Source organism: Emys orbicularis, chromosome 3, assembly GCF_028017835.1.
Source record: "Emys orbicularis isolate rEmyOrb1 chromosome 3, rEmyOrb1.hap1, whole genome shotgun sequence".
Lineage (NCBI taxonomy): Eukaryota > Metazoa > Chordata > Testudines > Emydidae > Emys > Emys orbicularis.
The window spans coordinates 100,068,744-100,088,004 of NC_088685.1; the positions used below are offsets into that span (position 1 = coordinate 100,068,744).

Sequence of the window (19,261 nt, forward strand, 5' to 3'; positions counted from 1 at the left end):
GTGAAATTTACATGATCTTCCGCAGCTACTTGGTTTTCATTCTCCCTCTCAGTATTACAGACCCTGCCGTCAGGTTTTCTACCTAGTTTTTTTCCCCTTGGGTATTATTTCACACATAAAGATCAAAATCAATCTAAGATCAAAGTTTACCGTATTGGAATTTAGGGTATATACAATAAGCTATATGGGATAGGATCCCATTATTTCCTATAGGATACATAATATTAAAAACAATGGAGTTTCCTCTCCATGGGCCTGATGCAAAGACTATTGAAGTCAAGGGAAATCTTTCTTTTGACTTCACTGCACTTTGGATCAGTTGCATCTGTGCATGTACTCCATGTAGTTCCCAACAGCATTTCAACGTACCATTATGAAGAGAAAAGTGCCCAAAAAGATCAGCCCTTCAATCTTTTCACTTTGAAATAGAATGGTCTCAGCCAGTCAGAGAGTAGGAATATTGTACAATCTGGACCCACAATTGTACAGTAAATTTCAATAGCTGTGCAGGACACAAATCTCTGTACTCTGATTTTTACCACTGCCTGCAGAACTCATCAACCTAGTGGCTACCACATAGGGAATGACCATCTCAACTTCACAGCTATATCAAAAATACTACCTATCAGCAATCTCATTCTCTTAATAAGCAACAGAGGGTCCTGTGGCACCTTTAAGACTAACAGAAGTATTGGGAGCATAAGCTTTCGTGGGTAAGAACCTCACTTCTTCAGATGTGCATCTGAAGACTTGCATCTGAAGAAGTGAGGTTCTTACCCACGAAAGCTTATGCTCCCAATACTTCTGTTAGGCCTGGTCTACACTAACCCGCAAATTCGAACTAAGGTACGCAACTTCAGCTACGTGAATAACGTAGCTGAAGTCGACATACCTTAGTTCGAACTTACCGCGGTTCAGACACGGTCCACACGCGGCAGGCAGGCTCCCCGTCGACTCCGCGGTACTCCTCTCGCCGAGCTGGAGTACCGCAGTCGACGGCGAGCGCTTCCGGGATCGATTTATCGCGTCCAGACCAGACGCGATAAATCGAACCCGGAACTTCGATTGCCAGCTGTCGAACTACCGCGGTAGTGTAGACCTGGCCTTAGTCTTAAAGGTGCCACAGGACCCTCTGTTGCTTTTTACAGATTCAGACTAACACGGCTACCCCTCTGATACTTGATTCTCTTAATAGTGACTCAAGGCTGCATCCAAGTCATAACCATATCCTGGGCTAATAAACACCTCTTACTCAGTACAGGGTTTGGTTGTGAACTCATAGATAGGCTGCAGTCTCAAGGTGTCATAGTTTAAGAACTCAGTGACAAAACCATGCACTACCATGAGTAGTCCCTTTAAAACCTATGGGGCTCCTCTTGGTAATAAGCACTATACTTGGTAGTAGGTGATTGCAGTATTGAGCCCTAAGAGGAAAAAAGTGCAAGCTAAAATAAGATACACTGGAGAAGTGGCAGCATCTCCATAATTAAGGCTATATTCAACGTTCCCTTAGAAACAAAGCTTCCCCTACACTTCTCCCTGGGAATATGAAAGCCCACTGAGGCAGGGCCGCAGGGTGAGCTGTCTCCCAAAATCATTTCCAGGAGCTGAGGAGAGTCCAGAAAAAGAGCTCTCCCTACATCCTTTAGCACATATTGGGAGAGCAGAGGAAATAACTCTTTCTCCATCTACATGCATCTTGGTTCAAGGCATGAAGGGTGTCTCTTCACTGGAGAGTTAACTTGAGTGATAGGCTACTAGGTATGAGGATCTGGCCTGGGTGTGAGCAAAGCCCTGCCTGTGTTACTGTGTCTTCACTGATGCTGCACTCACCCATGTGTGTCACTAGGACTTCTGGGGGCATATCCCATGGTTCTTTGTGCTGCTGCAGGCTTAGCCATTCTATGGTTCTTGCTCAGTGAAATATGGGAAACTGTCTTTTCTTTCTGGGCATATGGGGGTGGTGGTGTAGAATTGGAGGAAGGCATTGGAGGACAAAGAGTACTTGTGTACTTCAGCCTGCATCCTCACTGTCGAGTGCATGGGTTACCAGCCAGCGTGACAGCCTCACGCAGGCTTTAGCCTTACCTATAGCCCCAGCCATGCCAGCTAGCCTGGAATGAAAGCACCACCAAACGCAGCCAAGAGGGTTTTATGTGTGGATGGGACACGGTTTACGGGTAACACCTGAGTAAGAGCTTGGGTGAACTTTGCAGTGAAAACATACCCAAAGAAACCATTCTATTCCCGTAACACCCTCCTCTTATTGGGGTGCCTTCAGGGGCAGCAAGGCAAGGTTGCTCCTATATTGTATTTCTCCAGTGATTACAGTATTGCAATCCTCAGACACTTCCCCGCAGGGGGCATGTGCAGGACTGCAAGGGGAAGCAGGGGGAAGCAGTATTTTCTCTCTTTATGTAGAACAGGGAAGTACATTTTCATTCACACAGCACTGAACGAGGGTGGGAATGGCAGTACTGCCAGGACTTCCTCACAGTGAATTCCCCCCTGCAGTGCAAAGGGCCGTTCGACTTAGCTTGTAAACTCTGCAGGCAGGGACTGTCTTTTTGTTACATGTTTGTACAGTGCTTAGCACAATGGAGTCCTCATCTATGGTTATGGGCTTAGAAACTATTGCAACACAAACAACAATCCGGCGCAAGGTGGTATAGTTTATGCCTCCCTGAGCCACGCTCAGTTAATCTGGCCCTAAATATATAAGACCAGGAAAGTCACTGCCCTGATTCACTATAAAAGAACAATTTGTCTTTCTTATTGGCAAAACTGAATCCTGTCACTGCTTGCTGTTGCGTTACACCCCTAGCAATACCGCATTGACTAACACAGCTACTACTATACATCCTTCTGGGCCTCTCTGGGTTACAGTGGCTGATGCTCCAATGACCACATGAGGAAGCGTCAGAGCTCTCCTTGCTTTAGCTGTGCTCCATAGGCACATGTTAGAGAGAGTGAGATGAAACAGCAGTGAAAATGGTAATCCTCCTTATCAGATGAAAAAAACCTCACCACCCTTCATACACAGTATACAGATCAAAAGTGGTGATGTTATTATCAGAAAAAGTAAATCCCAAATGCCCTTACCCCATTTCCCCAGCAGGAGTGCTGGGGTGTTGGGGGATGGGGGGGGGACTGCAGGCGGAAGGGGTAGGGAGGGGCCCCACTAATCCATAATCCGCCTCTGATCCTCTCCCCCAGAATGAATCTACACCTCTACCTCGATATAACGCAACCCGATATAACACGAATTCAGATATAACGCGGTAAAGCAGTGCTCCGGGGGGGGGGGGGGGGGGCTGCGTACTCCGGTGGATCAAATCAAGTTCGATATAACGCGGTTTCACCTATAACGCGGTAAGATTTTTTGGCTCCCAAGGACAGCGTTACATCGAGGTAGAGGTGTATGATGAATGCGCTAGTAAAAGGGAGCACATTGTTCATTGTATCTTTTTTATTCATTGAAGCTTTAGGGCCAGATTCTCTGCTGCACCCACTTTTCCAAACTGTAAATTGGCAATAGCCCCCAAGAGACCAACTACCAGCTGAGAATAGCTGGACTGTAGTGGTGCTCCAGCCACAACCCTCTAATAAATCCCCTATGCCAGGCCTGGATGACAGATGACCCTAGCTAGCTGTGGTCCTAATTTACCATTCCCACTGGCAGAAAGCCTCGCTTGAGAGATCTAGCCAGTTCCCAACCCTGCAGTTCCAGACCATGAAAGAGAATCTGGCTTTTAGCCTTTTCTTCTGTTTCATAATTGTTCACAAACTGAGCCTGATTGCTATTAATTTCTTCTTCTCTCTCCTTCTCTACTTAGCAAGCTTTCTTTCAGCTAAGCGTGCGAAAAGCATAACCCAATGAAAGGCCCAACTTAGTGGTACTCTCATGACTGGGACAGGGAATATGCCTAAAACAATGAGGTTCATCTGTCAATTTTTTCCCTCCAGTTGTATGAGGTGGGTGGTCTCCACTGGTTTGTTTAATGAAGGTTTCCAGCTTGGCCCCAGTGCCTGAGCATCCCATATCACAGTGTGGTAAAACTGGAGCCCCAGATGGACATTACAGTTGCCTTCATAACCTTTTTTTTTTTTTTTTTTTTTTGGTGTGTGGCTTGACTGAAATAACCAAATGCTTTACAGTAACACATCACACCGTAGCAGGATGGTTTATTGATGCATTTTTTAAAAATAAACTTCCTGCTCTCTAAAAGCGTAACCCAACTCTTCATTTTATTGCTGATCGTCATCCCCATGTATCCTTGTACCCTTGTCCCAGGACCAAGTGTCTCTTCAGTGCTTCCCTCAACTGCTAAAGTTCTCTAGACTACGTGGCAGGGAGATTTTGTGTTGTATTCTTTAAAGTGGTATGTAGTTATGCATTATGATGGTAGTTATGTACAGCACTTGTATTTCTAGCAGGAGAATATCTCCTGGATGCAAATGCCCTTTTGTGTTCCATTAGAGGCAGCATGTTAAAGAACGATCCATACTGTGCTCTCACCTGAGTACATTTTATTGTTCTTTCTTATTTTCCCTTAATCTAAAATAAAAATTCAGGAAGAGATTACACGTTTGCGATGTATATGTGAAAAATATAAGATATGCCTGGCTACTCCTGATCCTCCCTCCAGACACTAAGGGCATCAACTCTTCCACACACCTGATCTTCAGCACAAGACATGCAGCTGTAGAGCGGGTCACCTCTGTAGGTGAGCCATCTCTTGGCAATGTTTTCATTCTGCTGCCACCATGACATGGCTCTTACAGCACAATAAGCAAATGGCTGAAGTGAAAAAATGTAACCCTTACAAATGGCTGTGAGTGAAAGTCTACAATGAGATGTTAGCAAATAAGATGCTGTGGGCCAGATTCTGATTTCAGTTATATTGGTGTAAATCCAGAGTAATTCTGTTGAATATCCTTGTATTTCAGTGGAGTTGCTCTGGATTTACAACAGTGTAGCAAAGATCAGAATTTGGCCCAATATGCACTGTTTAGACCCCCCCCCCAAAAAAAATTACCCTTGCAAGCATAAATACATTTCTGGGCACAACTATATAGTATGGATTATAATTACATATTTGTCTCAAGTTAAATTGCCTAAATCCTGATTTTAGACCTAGCCTGGCAATTTGCCTAGACTAGTACAATAAGGGTGAAATTTTAGGCAAGAAAAATGTTACCTTAGTGATTTGTCATCCAGCTAATTTTACCAAATATATGTGTTGATGAGAAGTAGAACCAAGTTGTTTTCAAATAGACAATAAAAATTCTGTTCCCATTAATACCAGCAGGATTAGTTTTATTGTCAGAGTTCCTGCAGGGTGGCTATGTGAATCAGAAAACCCTTGCTGAAGATGATTATCTATGCACCATGGAACCCCATATATAGTATATTATGTACCCATGGAAAAAATGGAAAATGTCACATTTCGTACATTACTCATTGTCAGCATGCCAATTCTCTGTGTTTAACCACAAAGAAAGCATAAAATACACTGAAAACTTAAGTCAATTAACCTTAAGGACTGATTCTTTTCAACTCAAGAAAGATGGAGAGAATACAATGCAAAACCATCTTAGCAAAAGCTAGAATAAGGCAGCCTATTTACAGTGATCAAACAATGCCCCTGAAGGCTGTAATTAAAGAACTAGTTGCCTTTGAAACCACCTTTTTGGATTGCTACTTTGTTCAACAAAAACTACATTTATATCCTTTTATAAACTCATCTCTGGTTTGACAATCCATATTAGCCGCTGCTGTGATCACATCAAAGCAACCAAAACAACTAGTTAAATAGCTTTTTTCTCTGTCTCTCCTAAAATAGTACCCTTATGAAAAAAACCTACAATAATTTTTTATTTGATTTTCTTCTCATTATATGTACAGTAAGGTTTATTTTCCCCTCAAATACAACAATATAAATTATAAATACAATGCATGCATGAGATGAATCAAGTTACCCTTCACATCACGGAGGAGTGAGACAGAATGATTGAGATCAATATTTTATAATATAAGTAAGAACTATAGCCACTGAAGTTGCATTTCTGCTTTTTTCCCTCCTAACTTAGGACCCAGTTTCATAGCTGCTCTGAGAGTGAAATGTTCATTGACTCCCATGGGAACTGCGCACACATGGTGTCTCAGAATGAGGTCCATAATTAAGTCAATTAATAATAATTAGTTCTTACATCACCTTTTTCACCTATTCACTTCAAAGCACTTTATGAAGGAAGCCATTATCATTACTCCCATTTTACAAATAGAAAAACTGAAACACAAAGAGGTAACCTGACTTGCCCAAGGTCACCCAGTAGGTCTGTAACAGACATGGGACTAAAACGCAGGTTTCCTGATTCCCACTTCAGGGCTATATCCACTGGACCATACTGTCAAGTAGATAGCAGGTTTCTAAACATCTCTGGTTTGTTTGTTCTTTCTCCTACAAGGATCAGCACTGAGTGCGATCTGCTAGCCCGAACATCAGACATTGACTCTCTGGACCCATAGGCTGGCATCCCTAGAGGGTCAAATTCAGCCTCTCTCCTCCAAACAGCATCCACTGATGAACTGAATTCCATGCAGCTGGTGGTGTGGGATCTCTTTGAAACGAGGTTTGGGGTGGGAGAGGAGAGGTGGTCTTGGCTTTTTTGCACAGATGTTAAAGATTCCCTGGCATGTTTTGTAAGAATAGGGATTTTCCCTGCTGTCCTTTCCCAAATTTCCTTTCCCCTACTATTATGTTGTGCACTAGCTACCCACCTAACCATAGGCATGGAGCACCCACAGAAAAAAATTAGTGGATGCTTAGCACCTACCAACAGCTAGCTCCTCCCTCTCCCCCTAGCGCTCCCACCCGCCAGCGGCCCTGCCGATCAACTCCTCCCCCTCCCTCCCAGTGCCTCCTGTCCGCCGCGATCAGCTGTTCCACAGCATGCAGGAAGCGCTGGGGGAGGAGTGCAGGCGGAAGAGGTGTGGAGGAGCCCACTTGCTCTGGCCCAGGGCCCTACCAATCCATAATCCGCCTCTGATCCTCTCTCTGGAATACCTGGTCAGCCAGAATGACAATAGACTGCCTTGTGATATGACATGGTCAGCTCAAATCACTGTTTTCATTAAAGCTGCTAAAGGCTCTATAGGAGCAAAGTGCACAAAGTATCTATATGCAGTGTCAGTAAAACAAAATCCATTCTTTATGGGGGTTGTCTGCTGACAAGGTTTAGCAAAAAGTTCTAATTTGAAATCTATTTTAAGGTTTTCATTTTGGCTTATAAACTTTTTTTCAGCAGTATTATACTTCTGTCTAAGCGAGTAGGTAAACATAGTCATACATCTCCACCAGTAGAGGCACAATCTTTTTTCAGTCACATGTCCAGTATGAAATTCAGCCTCTGCACTGTCCCACTAAGTCCAGGTAAACTATCTTTGTGTGGGGAAGTATAGGTAGGGGATGGAATTCATCCCCAAGCTAACCAGCGAGGCCTAGAATAGCCCTGCAGCTCCTCCATAGCCTCTACTCCCACCCCAGGCTGTAACCGGAGCTGCAAACTCTGCGAACCCCCAATGTGAGCTAATCTTGGCTTTCTTAGCTATTTGCCCTCACCTCTCTCCTAACCTCCACGCTTGTTTTCAACTATCTAGAGCTGGCATGGAACCAGCACCACTGCATTCAGGGGGTGCTGCAGAGACCCTCAGCGCATCCACCTGTGTGGTGAATTTCACTTCCAGTGCATTACAGTCATGCTATCTGTCATGCAGCACATTTCCTCCTCCCAAAGCAATACACTGTGTGCTTTGATAGGACCTTTCTAAAGCGCCTTATTAATAAGTGATTGCATTGCGTCAGCTAGTCTGAACAAACCTGCAACGGGAGCTCTATTAGTAAAAATGGCCTCACACATTCATGGCACCCATCTATTAACCACCCTGGCTGAGGAGGGGCTGATTTTGCAAGCATCGAACCATTAGAAAACAAAAGAAGCAGATTTATGTTTCTACATAGAAAGCGAAATTTTAAATGCCAAGTGCTTTAAGCCATTTCTATCATAATGGAATTCTCGAAAAATTACTTTGGCGGTTTCTGATTTATTCCTTTCCTGATGGATTGATGACATTTTTTGCTGTCTCTCATTTATTTGGAGGGCTTAAACTTTGCATGCAGCAGCATGCCTTTGATGCACACTGCACCCATGTTATAGGAAAGAGCAATCAAAACCACAGCTCCAAATGCAACCTTTTTGACCTTTTGTTATTTTTACCTCTGAGAGTCAGCATTTCTGCAACAAAGTTACACAACTGCCTATCAGTAATGTCGCTTGGCCTGTGGTGAGAGCTCTGTTTGCAGAACTTTAGCCACAGCCGTTGTAACACTTCTTGATTTTTAAAAACATCTGTATGAGATTGCTTCTCTCCCCAGTTCTGAGAAAGGAGGAGACCCCCTCCAGGACAGACTGTGCAGAAGGGCAGTCCATTCACCCATGACAATATTCCTATTCCCTTCCTCTGGACCATATGGGCAGCATGGTGTAGGGGGAGGGCTGAGTGGGCTAAGGGAGAATCCACAGAAGTGACTTGGTGAATCAAGGCCTAACTTTAAGCATGAGGGTAGTCCTATTAAAAATTAATGGAACTACCCATGTGCTTTATAGAGCCATAGAGTTTAAGGCCAGAAGGGACCACTAGATCATCTAGTCTGACTTCCTGCATGTCACAGGCCACCAACACCACCCAGCACCCGCATGCTAAATTCAGCAACCAAAATGAAATCAAAGTATTACGGCCCACAGGAGAATAGACTATTAAGTGCTACAGGCAGAGAACAGGAGGGACGGAGGCACACCCATGCTCAAGGCCCCCACTATGGCAGGCAAATGATTAAATGAGATGTACCCAGATAATCCTGGCAAGTGATCCTCACCCACAGAAGAAGGCAAAAAACCCCAACACCACTGTCAATCGGACATGGGAGGAAATTCCTTCCTGCCCCCACATATGGTAATCAGTGGGCATATGAGCAAGAACCAGCCAGCCAAACGCCTGAGAGAGAGAATGCTCTGTGCCACCTTAGAGCCTTGGCCCACCCCATCCAATGGTCCATCTTCAGCTGTGACCATTCCTGATGCTTCAGAGGAAGGAGGTTAAAAATCCTCCCAGTATACATTTGGGTCGGGGTGGAAACCCTTCTAATTTCCATCCCCATTTTTTCTTGTGCCAACATTGTCCTTTAGCTTAAATAACTCGGCACCCTCCGTCTCCTATTGGGGTATTTTCTTCCCCAATATATTTATAGAGAGTATTTGCCTTCTTCATGGCTGCATCACATTGGTACCTCATCATCATCTTGTGATTGACCCATATTGCCAGATCTCTCTCCTTGTCTGTCGATTCCAACTTCTGAGACCCCAGCTTGTAGCCAAAATTTTTATTACTAGAGCCTAAGTGCATGGCCTGGCACATTGTACTATTGAATTTGATCCCATTTCTGTCACTCCAGTCTTCAAGGTCATCCATATCTTCCTCTATAATATTCCAATCATCCTCTGTACTGACAACTTTGTATCAGCAGCAAATTTCATTAGCACCCTCCTACTTTTTGTGCTAAGATCATTAATAAAGCGGCAGGATACTGCAAAGCACTTTAGCACATGCTTAATTATAAGCATCAGTGCTGCCCCTGGAACTCATAGGATGGGTGGGTGAGACTCTGTGGAAAGGATAATAAAGGTCAGGCTTTGTTACCTTTTTCTGGTGATCTTTATTGGGCCAGAGAGGAGACTATGGCCCCAATTCAGCAAGGTCCGTGCCTAACTATGGGCTTGATCCTGCAAGGCACTGAACACTCTGGCCTGATCCAACAGAGAAAAATATGCTTCACTTTAAGCAGCTCCATTAACCTCTGAGTAGTTGCATTGATGCTTATAATTAAGCATGTGCTAAAGTGCTTTGCAGTATCCTGCCGCTTTACAAGCTGGGGTCTCAGAAGTTGGAATCGACAGAGAAGGAGAGAGATCTGGCAATATGGGTCAATCACACCGACTGGGACAAAGAGCTGGGGATAGTGGAGACCAGGGCAGCTTCAGAAATTCAGGGCCTTGGTATTGATGACCCTAGCGATTGGCAGAGTACCTGATTGATCCCTGTGGCCTATTTCATGAATGAAGAGGTCAACCCCCAACCCAACTCACAGAATGATGCAGAGAGGATCTCCCTGTGGAGGTCCTTCAAGAGATTTTCTGCCCCCAGGATCCCCTCATGTGGGTTCTCCTGCAAGAGGGGATGGTTCTAGCCCCTAAAGTTTAAATTGTATTGTTCCTCACAACTTTTTGAAGGGAGCTGCCTTCAATGGGAGGCTCATCCAAATCTTACTCATCTTATTTGGATGAGCCTCCCATTGAAGACAATGATATGAGCAAGGTGGGCAAGATTTGACCCACAAATGCGAGCTGTTACTATCATTCAGTACTAACTTGCAGAATCTTATTGTAAACAAAATTTGCTTTAAAATCTGCCTGAACACTGGAGAGCAGAGTTTATAGTGTTAGGCAGAGAAAATTTACAAGCAGCCTCTGAATACAGATCACACCAGAAAATCCACACAGCTAAGTGAATAGTTATTCTCCGCTGTTCCTCTGGAACCTTTTTCCTCCCATAGGCTGAATCAAGAGGAGTTGAGAGTGCTCGGAGCCTTGCAGGAGTGGACTCTCAAAGGAGAAACTCTCAGGTTCCATTGACAAATTTGGCATTTATCTACGTACTCAAATGAGACAAATTTGCCAGGGCAAACATTGTACAGAAAATGTCAGCAATTTCTTTCATTATGTTGAAAACTTGCAAGGATTTTTTTTTTTTTTGGCATAGATATAACTGAGCATTCAACTCAGTAGACGCTCAAGCCATTGTTAAAAAATGCACACTCCACCACTTTAAATCATACAACCTTAATTAATTTTCATCACTGTTTTTCTGGCTTTGTTTAAATTAGAGTTATATTTAAAAAACAAAAATATTTCTTTAATAGCTATGAATAGACATCCTATTTATTTTATTCACACATTTTATTGATCACATATATGGCCAAACCCTACTCATATGCATTGATTCATCTGGCTTTTAAAGCAAGTAGGATTGGTCCACTCCATGTTGCCTTAAAGGATTACTATCTACATGAAAAATAACATTTCCATCTGATCATTTTCTACCTACTTTTGCTACAAGTAACTCCTGCTAGATTACAGAGGCAAATAAGACTTTAAATAAAAGTTCTCCGCTGATTGAGTCAGTTTGCTTATTTGTTGTTTTTGAATTTGACAGAACATTATGCAGTCAGTTTCCCTGTTTTGTTGAGGGTCAGTTGCATCACGCTCATGCAGGGCTCTGGGAAGAGCTCATGAGCACCACAGGCTCTGGAAGAGGGTGTTTACCAGGAACAGCAGCAGCAAAACTGAAAGTGAAAATGTACAGGCAGCCAATAGGCATGTAGATACAGAGATGAAGGGGAGGCAGCAGGAGTGAGGAGCCCATGCCTGTTTGGGGGCATTGCTCTATGGATCACCTGAAAGATCTTTAAAATGAAGCTACTCACAGGCTTAAAAAATTAGGCTGGTACTTAAGTGTCTTGCTTTGTACTGGGGTCCTAGATATAGCTAAGAGGGTATGGAGTAACCTTCTGGATCACCGCTAAAAAAGAGCCTGAACCTGAAAGCGCTGAGCAGTCTCATAACCACATAGCACCTTGCTCAAAGAGCATTAGTTCTGTATGTGTGCACACATGGGGGGGGGGGGGGGGGGGGAGGGGAGAGGTATCTGTGTGGGGGACTCCCACAAGACACTTCATTTCCCCACAACTTCCAAGAGTGGAGGGAACCTACACTTGAAGTTCCAAGCTGTAGGGAACTGTGGAACTTGTAGTATTACATTTGTGGTGTGCTCCCTCCATTCTGTTCCAACCAAGCCTGTGGGAATGAGACCTCCAGCCCTCAGGATTCCTCTTCCCACTGCAAATATGTAGGGCAAAGCTGTATAAAGTATGCCTCATAGATTTCCAGGGGGCAACCATAATCAGGAGAGCCCCTGGCACCATGATCATGCAGTAGACCTGTTGTTCCTGGGACCAGTCACAGTGAGAAGTCAAGTAGTGTCCATGAAGTGGTCCCTTTCCTCTGGCAAATCCCGAGATCCGCAGTTTTGAGAAGTCCAAACCCCACGTCATTGACATGTGTATGGAGGGAGAAGGGGGCAAATCCAGCCCAAAGCCAAATGGAAGAATTAGAAGGAAACTTGCAAAATTCCCACTCCTACTTAGAGGAAGATGAAGGCCAATATACTGTTGAAGAATCATTGTGTATGAAGGGTGCACTGGGGAGCACGTTTTGGGCCCATGTATCACAAATAGGAAGGAGCCATCCTGGACAACTCTATATTTTTCAAGATAAAAGTCTGACACATTTTACTGCCCTGACATTGGTTAAATTAAGCCCACAGAAAATTAAGTTCAATTATCCATAAAATAATTATACCAGTATTAAAACATACATAATGTTTTCAACATAAAAGTGAAAGCTCCAACTTGCCATCCTATCAGTAAAATCAATGGCCATATCATAGCTCACAGAACATCAATATTTACTGAAATATTCAAAGACAGACATGCAATAAATCAAATCAGTTTCCAATGGCCTTTCAGTAGTTCAATCGTTTTAATAACATATTAAAATGAACTATTAAACAGCCGTGTATTTCAGACTGTCCTGTAGTTCCTTTCTAATCCATGTTGATTACCAAGATATTTGTGTCTAAATAGTCTCTAGCTCGCTAGTATAATTGGCTTACTCCTTCCTTCCCATTTTCTTCAGTGGTTCAACTATCCAGTGTTTGTAGCACTGAAAGTTAAGACTAGGGCAGTGAATTTATGATAGTACAAACACTGAACTGAAGTATGCTGTGTGATCCAGGTACTGCCTCCGTTTTCCCAGCTCCAAAATGGAGATAAAGATACTTTTCCCTCATTTGTAAAATACTTGATTTTGATGGATGAAAATCAACTTGTAACATCAAAGGGTTGTTATTAAGTATGACTGTGGTGATTCTAAAGCTGTTTGAGGCAAGGGCTGTTTTCATGTTAAGTTTTGTATAGGGCTGATCATACTGTCAATGCTCAGCCCTGTACAAAAATCCATCTGGCAAGATTGTGTCTAAAACCTAAGGACCAGATTGTGCTCAGCATTATGTGGGAGTGCAAAGCAGAGGCCTCTGGGAGCCTTTCCTCTTCCCTTGTGCTTCTGGCCAGAGACAAATGCATTCCCAGTCCTTGCCCTGCTCTCTATCTCTGCAACAGCCAGTAAAACAGGCTTCCCCCATGCAAGCAGCACATGCTTCATCCTCTCAGAGGATGGAGTAAGAGTTATGCTCTCTCTGTACTCCCAGGGGCATTGAGTCTGCCTCAAGGACACTGGGGTTGATTCACATTGTGCAGTGCTTTCATGCTGGGTGCAGTGTGTGGAAAGGGCCACCTCCAGTGTGAGTGAGCGGAGAATTCTGATTCAGCAGCACTTCGTATCCACTGCTCCAAAAGGCACAAAGGCAGTGGAGAAACAAGCCCTGTTGTCTCCAGATTACCCCCTCCACAATGCAGCTGCAGGCTTCGTGGCCACAATCTGGCCCTTCCTTTGCTGCGGCTTTGAGCACACCCCTCAGGACTGGATTTAAGCGATTCTTATTCACTTCTTATCTCATTCTACATAGCTGTTCAAAATGGCATCAGAAAATCCTACATTCTTTTTGGACAATATACCTGGCGCTGCTGTGACACAAACCCAACCGCTGGAAATATTTTTCCTCTCTGCTGTAAACTCTCTTTCATAGGTTTATTTTTTCCTCAGTTGATGAATTTCAAATAATCCCCATGATTTCTTGTCATGTTCTTTGAGGCCAGGTCTACGCTACAAACTTACATCGATATAATTACGTTGCTCAAGAGTGTGAAAAACCCACACCCCAGATCAACATAGTTATACCGACCTAATCCCTGGTGTAGCTGCTCCCATTGACATAGCTCCTGCCTCTCGCAGAGGTGGATTAACGACGCGGATAGAAGCTGTCCCGTCAGCGTAGCAGTGTCTTCACTGAAGCACAGCTGCAGCACAGTACATGTAGATAAGCCCTAAGTGAATCCTCTCCTTTACTGACCATCAGTTTTTTCTATGTATAGTACGAATAACGTATTAAGAATCCCTCAAAACCACAATACAGTAAATGAAAGGCCGCAGAAAAGCTAAGCTGAACAGGACTCAGCTGCCTGTTGCCCCTTCACAACAGGATCATAGCTACTAAATTCTGTACGTACACACTAATTTGTTCTTCATGACATTAGTAATAAATCCATAATCTACCACTGTAGCCATGCTGCTACACCCCATGTGATCACGAGTGTAATTGGATGCAGTAAGAGAGATCATGAAGACTTCTGGGGGGAAAATCCAGTGAGAAACCAAAGAACTGTTGTCCATTTGGAAATTCACACTGTATACAGTGGTCTACACTCGTGCTTACTAATATGACAACCGGTACATATCAGACTCTCTTTAAGGCTGCGATCTCACTTTAGAGAATGCAGCATAAGGCATGATACACATGCTGGGCCGTGGGCTCTCTTCCACTATGCAGTATGGAGGGGAGTATTTGAAAGTAAAAAGGGTCAGACGAGACCTCCAGGAACAGAGAAAAGGGCAGTGGAGCTAATTAATCCTGCACTTGCAGGGAACTAGATTAGATGACCAAGGAGGGTCTTTTCCATCTTTTGATTCAGTGAATTCAAACCTTAAATGTGCAGAGCACCCTGAACTTCCATTATAGTCAAAGGAGTTGAGGAAGGTGAGCACTTTACAGAATCAGGTCCAATTATTATAATATGGGTGCCCATTTTCCTCCAAGCCTGTGGTGTCATCCTTGCCTGAGCACCAGAGTTTGGGGGCTCCCGGGAATTACAGAAGATGGGTCTGGTTGTGGGAAGGAGGAGTCAAGGAGCATCTGCTTATTACACCATGATCTCTTCCAAAAGAAGGAGATATCTGCATGTAAGCGAGTGCTGCCAATCCCAGCATTTCCTTATACTCTGTGCCTGCACTACTGTTGGAGAGGAGAGTTCTGGGTAATATGAGAGCACAGTTCATGAGCACAGAAAGAGAGCAGCACCGTAAGTCTAGTCTTGTGTGCAGAGATCGCTGGATCTGTATGGAAGCAGCTTCCACTCTCTGCAGCTCCCCAGTGTCTGTGGTGATTTCAGGCTGTAATACTTTCCTCCCAGAGGGACTAAGAGGTTAGAAAGTCCATAAGGTAAAACCTCATGGAATGGCCCTCGGCCCACATCATGTGGGTTTCCCCAGGGGCAGGCCCAGTCAGGAACCATGCTAATTTTCCAGTGAATTACATAGATGCCGCCGCTACTCACTTTCCTCCACTTAAGTAAGGTGACCAGATGTCCCGATTTTATAGGGACAGTCCCTCGTGGAGATGGGTTTTTTTAGAGCACTGGGAGAGCTCGCGCCCAGCGCTGTGCCACAACTACACAAAAGTCACATTAAAGCGCTGCCACGGCAGCACTTTAACATTGCCAGTGTAGACAAGCCCCAAGAGAGTCCCATGCACTCGACGAAAGCAGAATATGCAGTAGAGACTTTTGTCTTCCAGCAAAAGCCCTTTGGAGCTAGTTCAATCCTTTCATCAGGATTTTGTGGAGTAACAAGCCCCAAGAGTAGGAATGCCATGCGTCTGACGAAGTGGGTATTCACCTAGGAAAGCTTATGCTCCAATACGTCTGTTAGTCTATAAGGTGCCACAGGACTCTTTGTTGCTTTTTACAGATCCAGACTTACACGGCTACCCCTCTGATACATGAATATCTAGTACAAATTCTTGGGGAAAACCCAGCAAAAAAATCGCCACTGTGACGTTAATGTCAGAATCACAATGAGCCATTCATATCATAGCCCATCTAAAGGATCTAAGGTCCAGAACAATGTTTGTGTAGAAAGAGTTTTCTCCTTCTTGCCTCAAGGCTACCAACCACACTCCTGCCTCAGTGCTCTGATGCATAAAAAGGGGTATTATTACTTGCCTACCTCACAAGAGAGATGTGAGGCTTAATCAATTAACTTTTGTGAAGTGACTTGAGATCCTTTGGTTGCAGGCTTTATATTAGCGCTAAGCACTCATAGAAATGTAGGACTGGAAGGGATCCCAAGAAGGCATCTGGTTCAATCCCCTGCACTGAGGCAGGATGAAGTATACCCTGGCACTTATGGCACTTTTAGTAACAGCCCAGGAGTGGAGGAGGGTTAAGTGCCCTGTTCCAAATCTCATCTCATCTCTATGCGTACAAGTAACTGAATGTACCCCTAACCAAGCCAGCCTCCCAAAGTCATCTACAACTTCACTTCTCTTTTCACAGGGGAGCCTCCTTTCCCAGAAAGGTCCAAGCGGCTATCATCCTTCCCCATCCTCCCTCCATTCCCCAGCATCTCCTCTCTCTAGAGTGAGGGAACAGCACAGAGTCCATGAACCCCACCATGAAAAGTCTGCAACTTACCTTGGAAGTAGATGCCTGACTGGATTTGGAGGACCCTGGGGAGGGTTCTCGGATCCAGGGAATGGATGAATTTTGTCAGGTTTGATGCCATGGTCCGTGTCAAGGCAGCACATGCATTTGGTGTCTAAAGGCCAGCACCTCCTGGGTCGTTCCCCATGGTACTCACAGGAACAGAGTCTGGGACATCTCTCAGAAACTTTCTGTTGCTGGAGGAGGCGTGGGGAGGAGAGGGTGAGGGAGGCGCTTCTCTTCTTTACTATGATAGCCACTTCCTCCCACTTTGGCAGCTCGAGGGGTGGGGGGCAGGGAAGACTAGGGTGAGCAATACCACAAGAATGGGTATCAACTGACACTGCTAAGTTTATACTGCCTGGTGCTTGGGCATGTGACAATTTAGGCTAAATGAAGTGCTGCTTATGTTGGTTGCAGCTGGTACCAAATTTAATAGGAATGATGAGATCTTTCTGCAAAACTCAACCTAAAACAGGGAGTTATTTGGTTTGGTACCTTGAGGCACTAACTAGTCATCTATCCACATGGAAAGGATTTTGTTTAATGTTAAACATATCCGAAGCTGGAAAAACAAATCACATTTATTTTTGGAGCACAAAATATAGTTTTACATTTGCTCTTTTCAGAAACCACAAACTCTCTCTGGAGATATAAAATGAAACTGTTTTGTTTTTTTGCTTTTGCTGCCTTTAGAGAGTTCCTGTGGTGTAGTGAGGAAGGTGCAGACAAAAATATGGGCCTCTTTGGATCTGTGCATGACAATTGAATTTAGTTATGCAGAATAGCCAAGATTTTCAAAAGCAACTAGAGACTTTGGGGCTCTCACTTGAGATACCTTTAAAAGGTCCGGATTTCAGAGGGTAGGTGCCTAGCACTTTCTGAAAAATCAGACTGTTTTAAGGAGTCTCAAATTGGGCACCCAAAATCACTAGTCACTTTTGAAAATCTTGGCCATTGTTCGTATATATGGGTTTGGCTCTGCTATTCGTAACAACGGTGAGTAGTGCCATTGATTTCAACAGCACTGCTCATAGGGTAAGGCATAAAGTCCATAAAAATCATAGAGTCAATGGTAGGATTAGGGCTCTTCCTTGCTACACTGTTTCACACTCTGCAGTGACAATAGGTTCTTCCCTAAGTATCCATATAGGTCAGGATAAAGCAGCAAGGTAGCTGTGTAAGCAGATGGGCGGGGGAGGGAATTGCCACCTACTTTAATTGTGACAGACTGACAATATCCTGAATGAACTTTATGGGATTAAGATAAACTTTACTAAATTAAATTAAACCCTATTGAATTAGGATTAACACTTTTGGGGTACACTTCTTAAAAATGCAATTGTGTGTTGTGGATCTGCAGGTACCTTCCCTGGTTGGGAGGAGGATGCTAATAAACGTCCTCCATTATCAGCCTTAGAAGCCCCCTTGGAGAGATATGCATATACTAGTTCAAACTGGATACTCCAGAGACCCAGAAACAAAGAAAAGACTTTTGAATAAAAAGCCTGAGTTTAGGCTGACTCAGGGCCTTCTTCCTGATCCAGCAAATGGACAGGACCCTGGTCCATGGAGGGCCCCAGTCCATAGGGTAGGGTTGGAAGGACAGGGTCTACTGAGGCCCCACAAGACTGAGGACTTGTTCTGAGCTGAAGTTCTGATGAACTTGTAAGCACCATCCAGCCTTAGTGAGGAGTGTTAAAAGCCTGCTCTTGCCAGAGCCCAGATGAGAGTCTGGCAAGTTTATTAGCTGTGTGTAGGTTCTTTAATTGGTTTTCAGTTGTTTTATCTAATGCTTTTTACCTTGTATCTAATCACTCCGTTATCACTCTTTGAAGAGAAAGCAAGCAAGTGTGCTTAGGCAGACTCTCTTTGCTGGGAAATACACAGTGAAAGCAGAGAACTGTACAGTCTGGACGTACCCCCGTGTCAGAAGGTGGAGAGATGTTTGTCTCCAGCCAAGAGAGAACAGCAGGGAGCTGGATGCCTGAGAGTGGGTGCCCTTGCCGGACCACTCAGGGGAAATACAGGTGCAAGTGCAGGTGCACTATGTAATGAGATGATGAGCATGATTGCCACCTGCTTTAATACTGGGGATGGGGGTTAATTTGTTTGCTTTTCTGACATGTTTTAAAATTGCCTTTTATGTGTATAATGTGTCTGAGCTGTCCCTTATAAATGGGAAATGTTTACAGCTCGTGTACCCAAATCCCAGGGGCATGGGAGCCAGTTTTAGGGATAGGGTATCCACACCAGGCACTGAGGATCTGATTCTGGGATGGGTAAGGGGTTGCTTTACAGAATGTAGCAGATGGTTTTGTGAGCAGCAAGGCAGCAGGTGGAGAGATCACCGTTAGCAGCTGGTAACACTGCAGGGTAGAGGCATGAAAAATAGGACTTTGGTTCTAGTAGTGACAGCTATTATTGTTGTCCTACCTAGAAAACAGATGCAGGCAATTATTTACTAGCTTTATAAAAATACCCTCTTCCCCCATTCCCTTCCAGCAACAGACACGGACACACACAAATTAAGCAAACATAATTAATCATGGGGAAAAAATAATGCGCATTCCCAATCACCTTTCAGTTCAGTCAGAAAGACACACAATAAAGGGTTCTGCCTCACAGGGTGCTGAGCAGTCTGGTCC

At 44.1% G+C, this 19,261-nt stretch overlaps 1 protein-coding gene across 1 annotated transcript in view; it reads right to left on the minus strand.

Annotated features, from left to right (window-relative positions):
- THEMIS (thymocyte selection associated) overlaps positions 1-16,758 on the minus strand; it is a 118,374-nt gene extending 101,616 nt beyond the window's left edge. Inside the window, exon 1 of the mRNA XM_065401562.1 lies at positions 16,605-16,758. Within this exon, the coding sequence (XP_065257634.1) occupies positions 16,605-16,695 (91 nt within the window). The 5' untranslated portion in view covers positions 16,696-16,758. The remainder of the gene's footprint in view (positions 1-16,604) is intronic.
- Between the last annotated feature and the right edge of the window lie 2,503 nt (positions 16,759-19,261).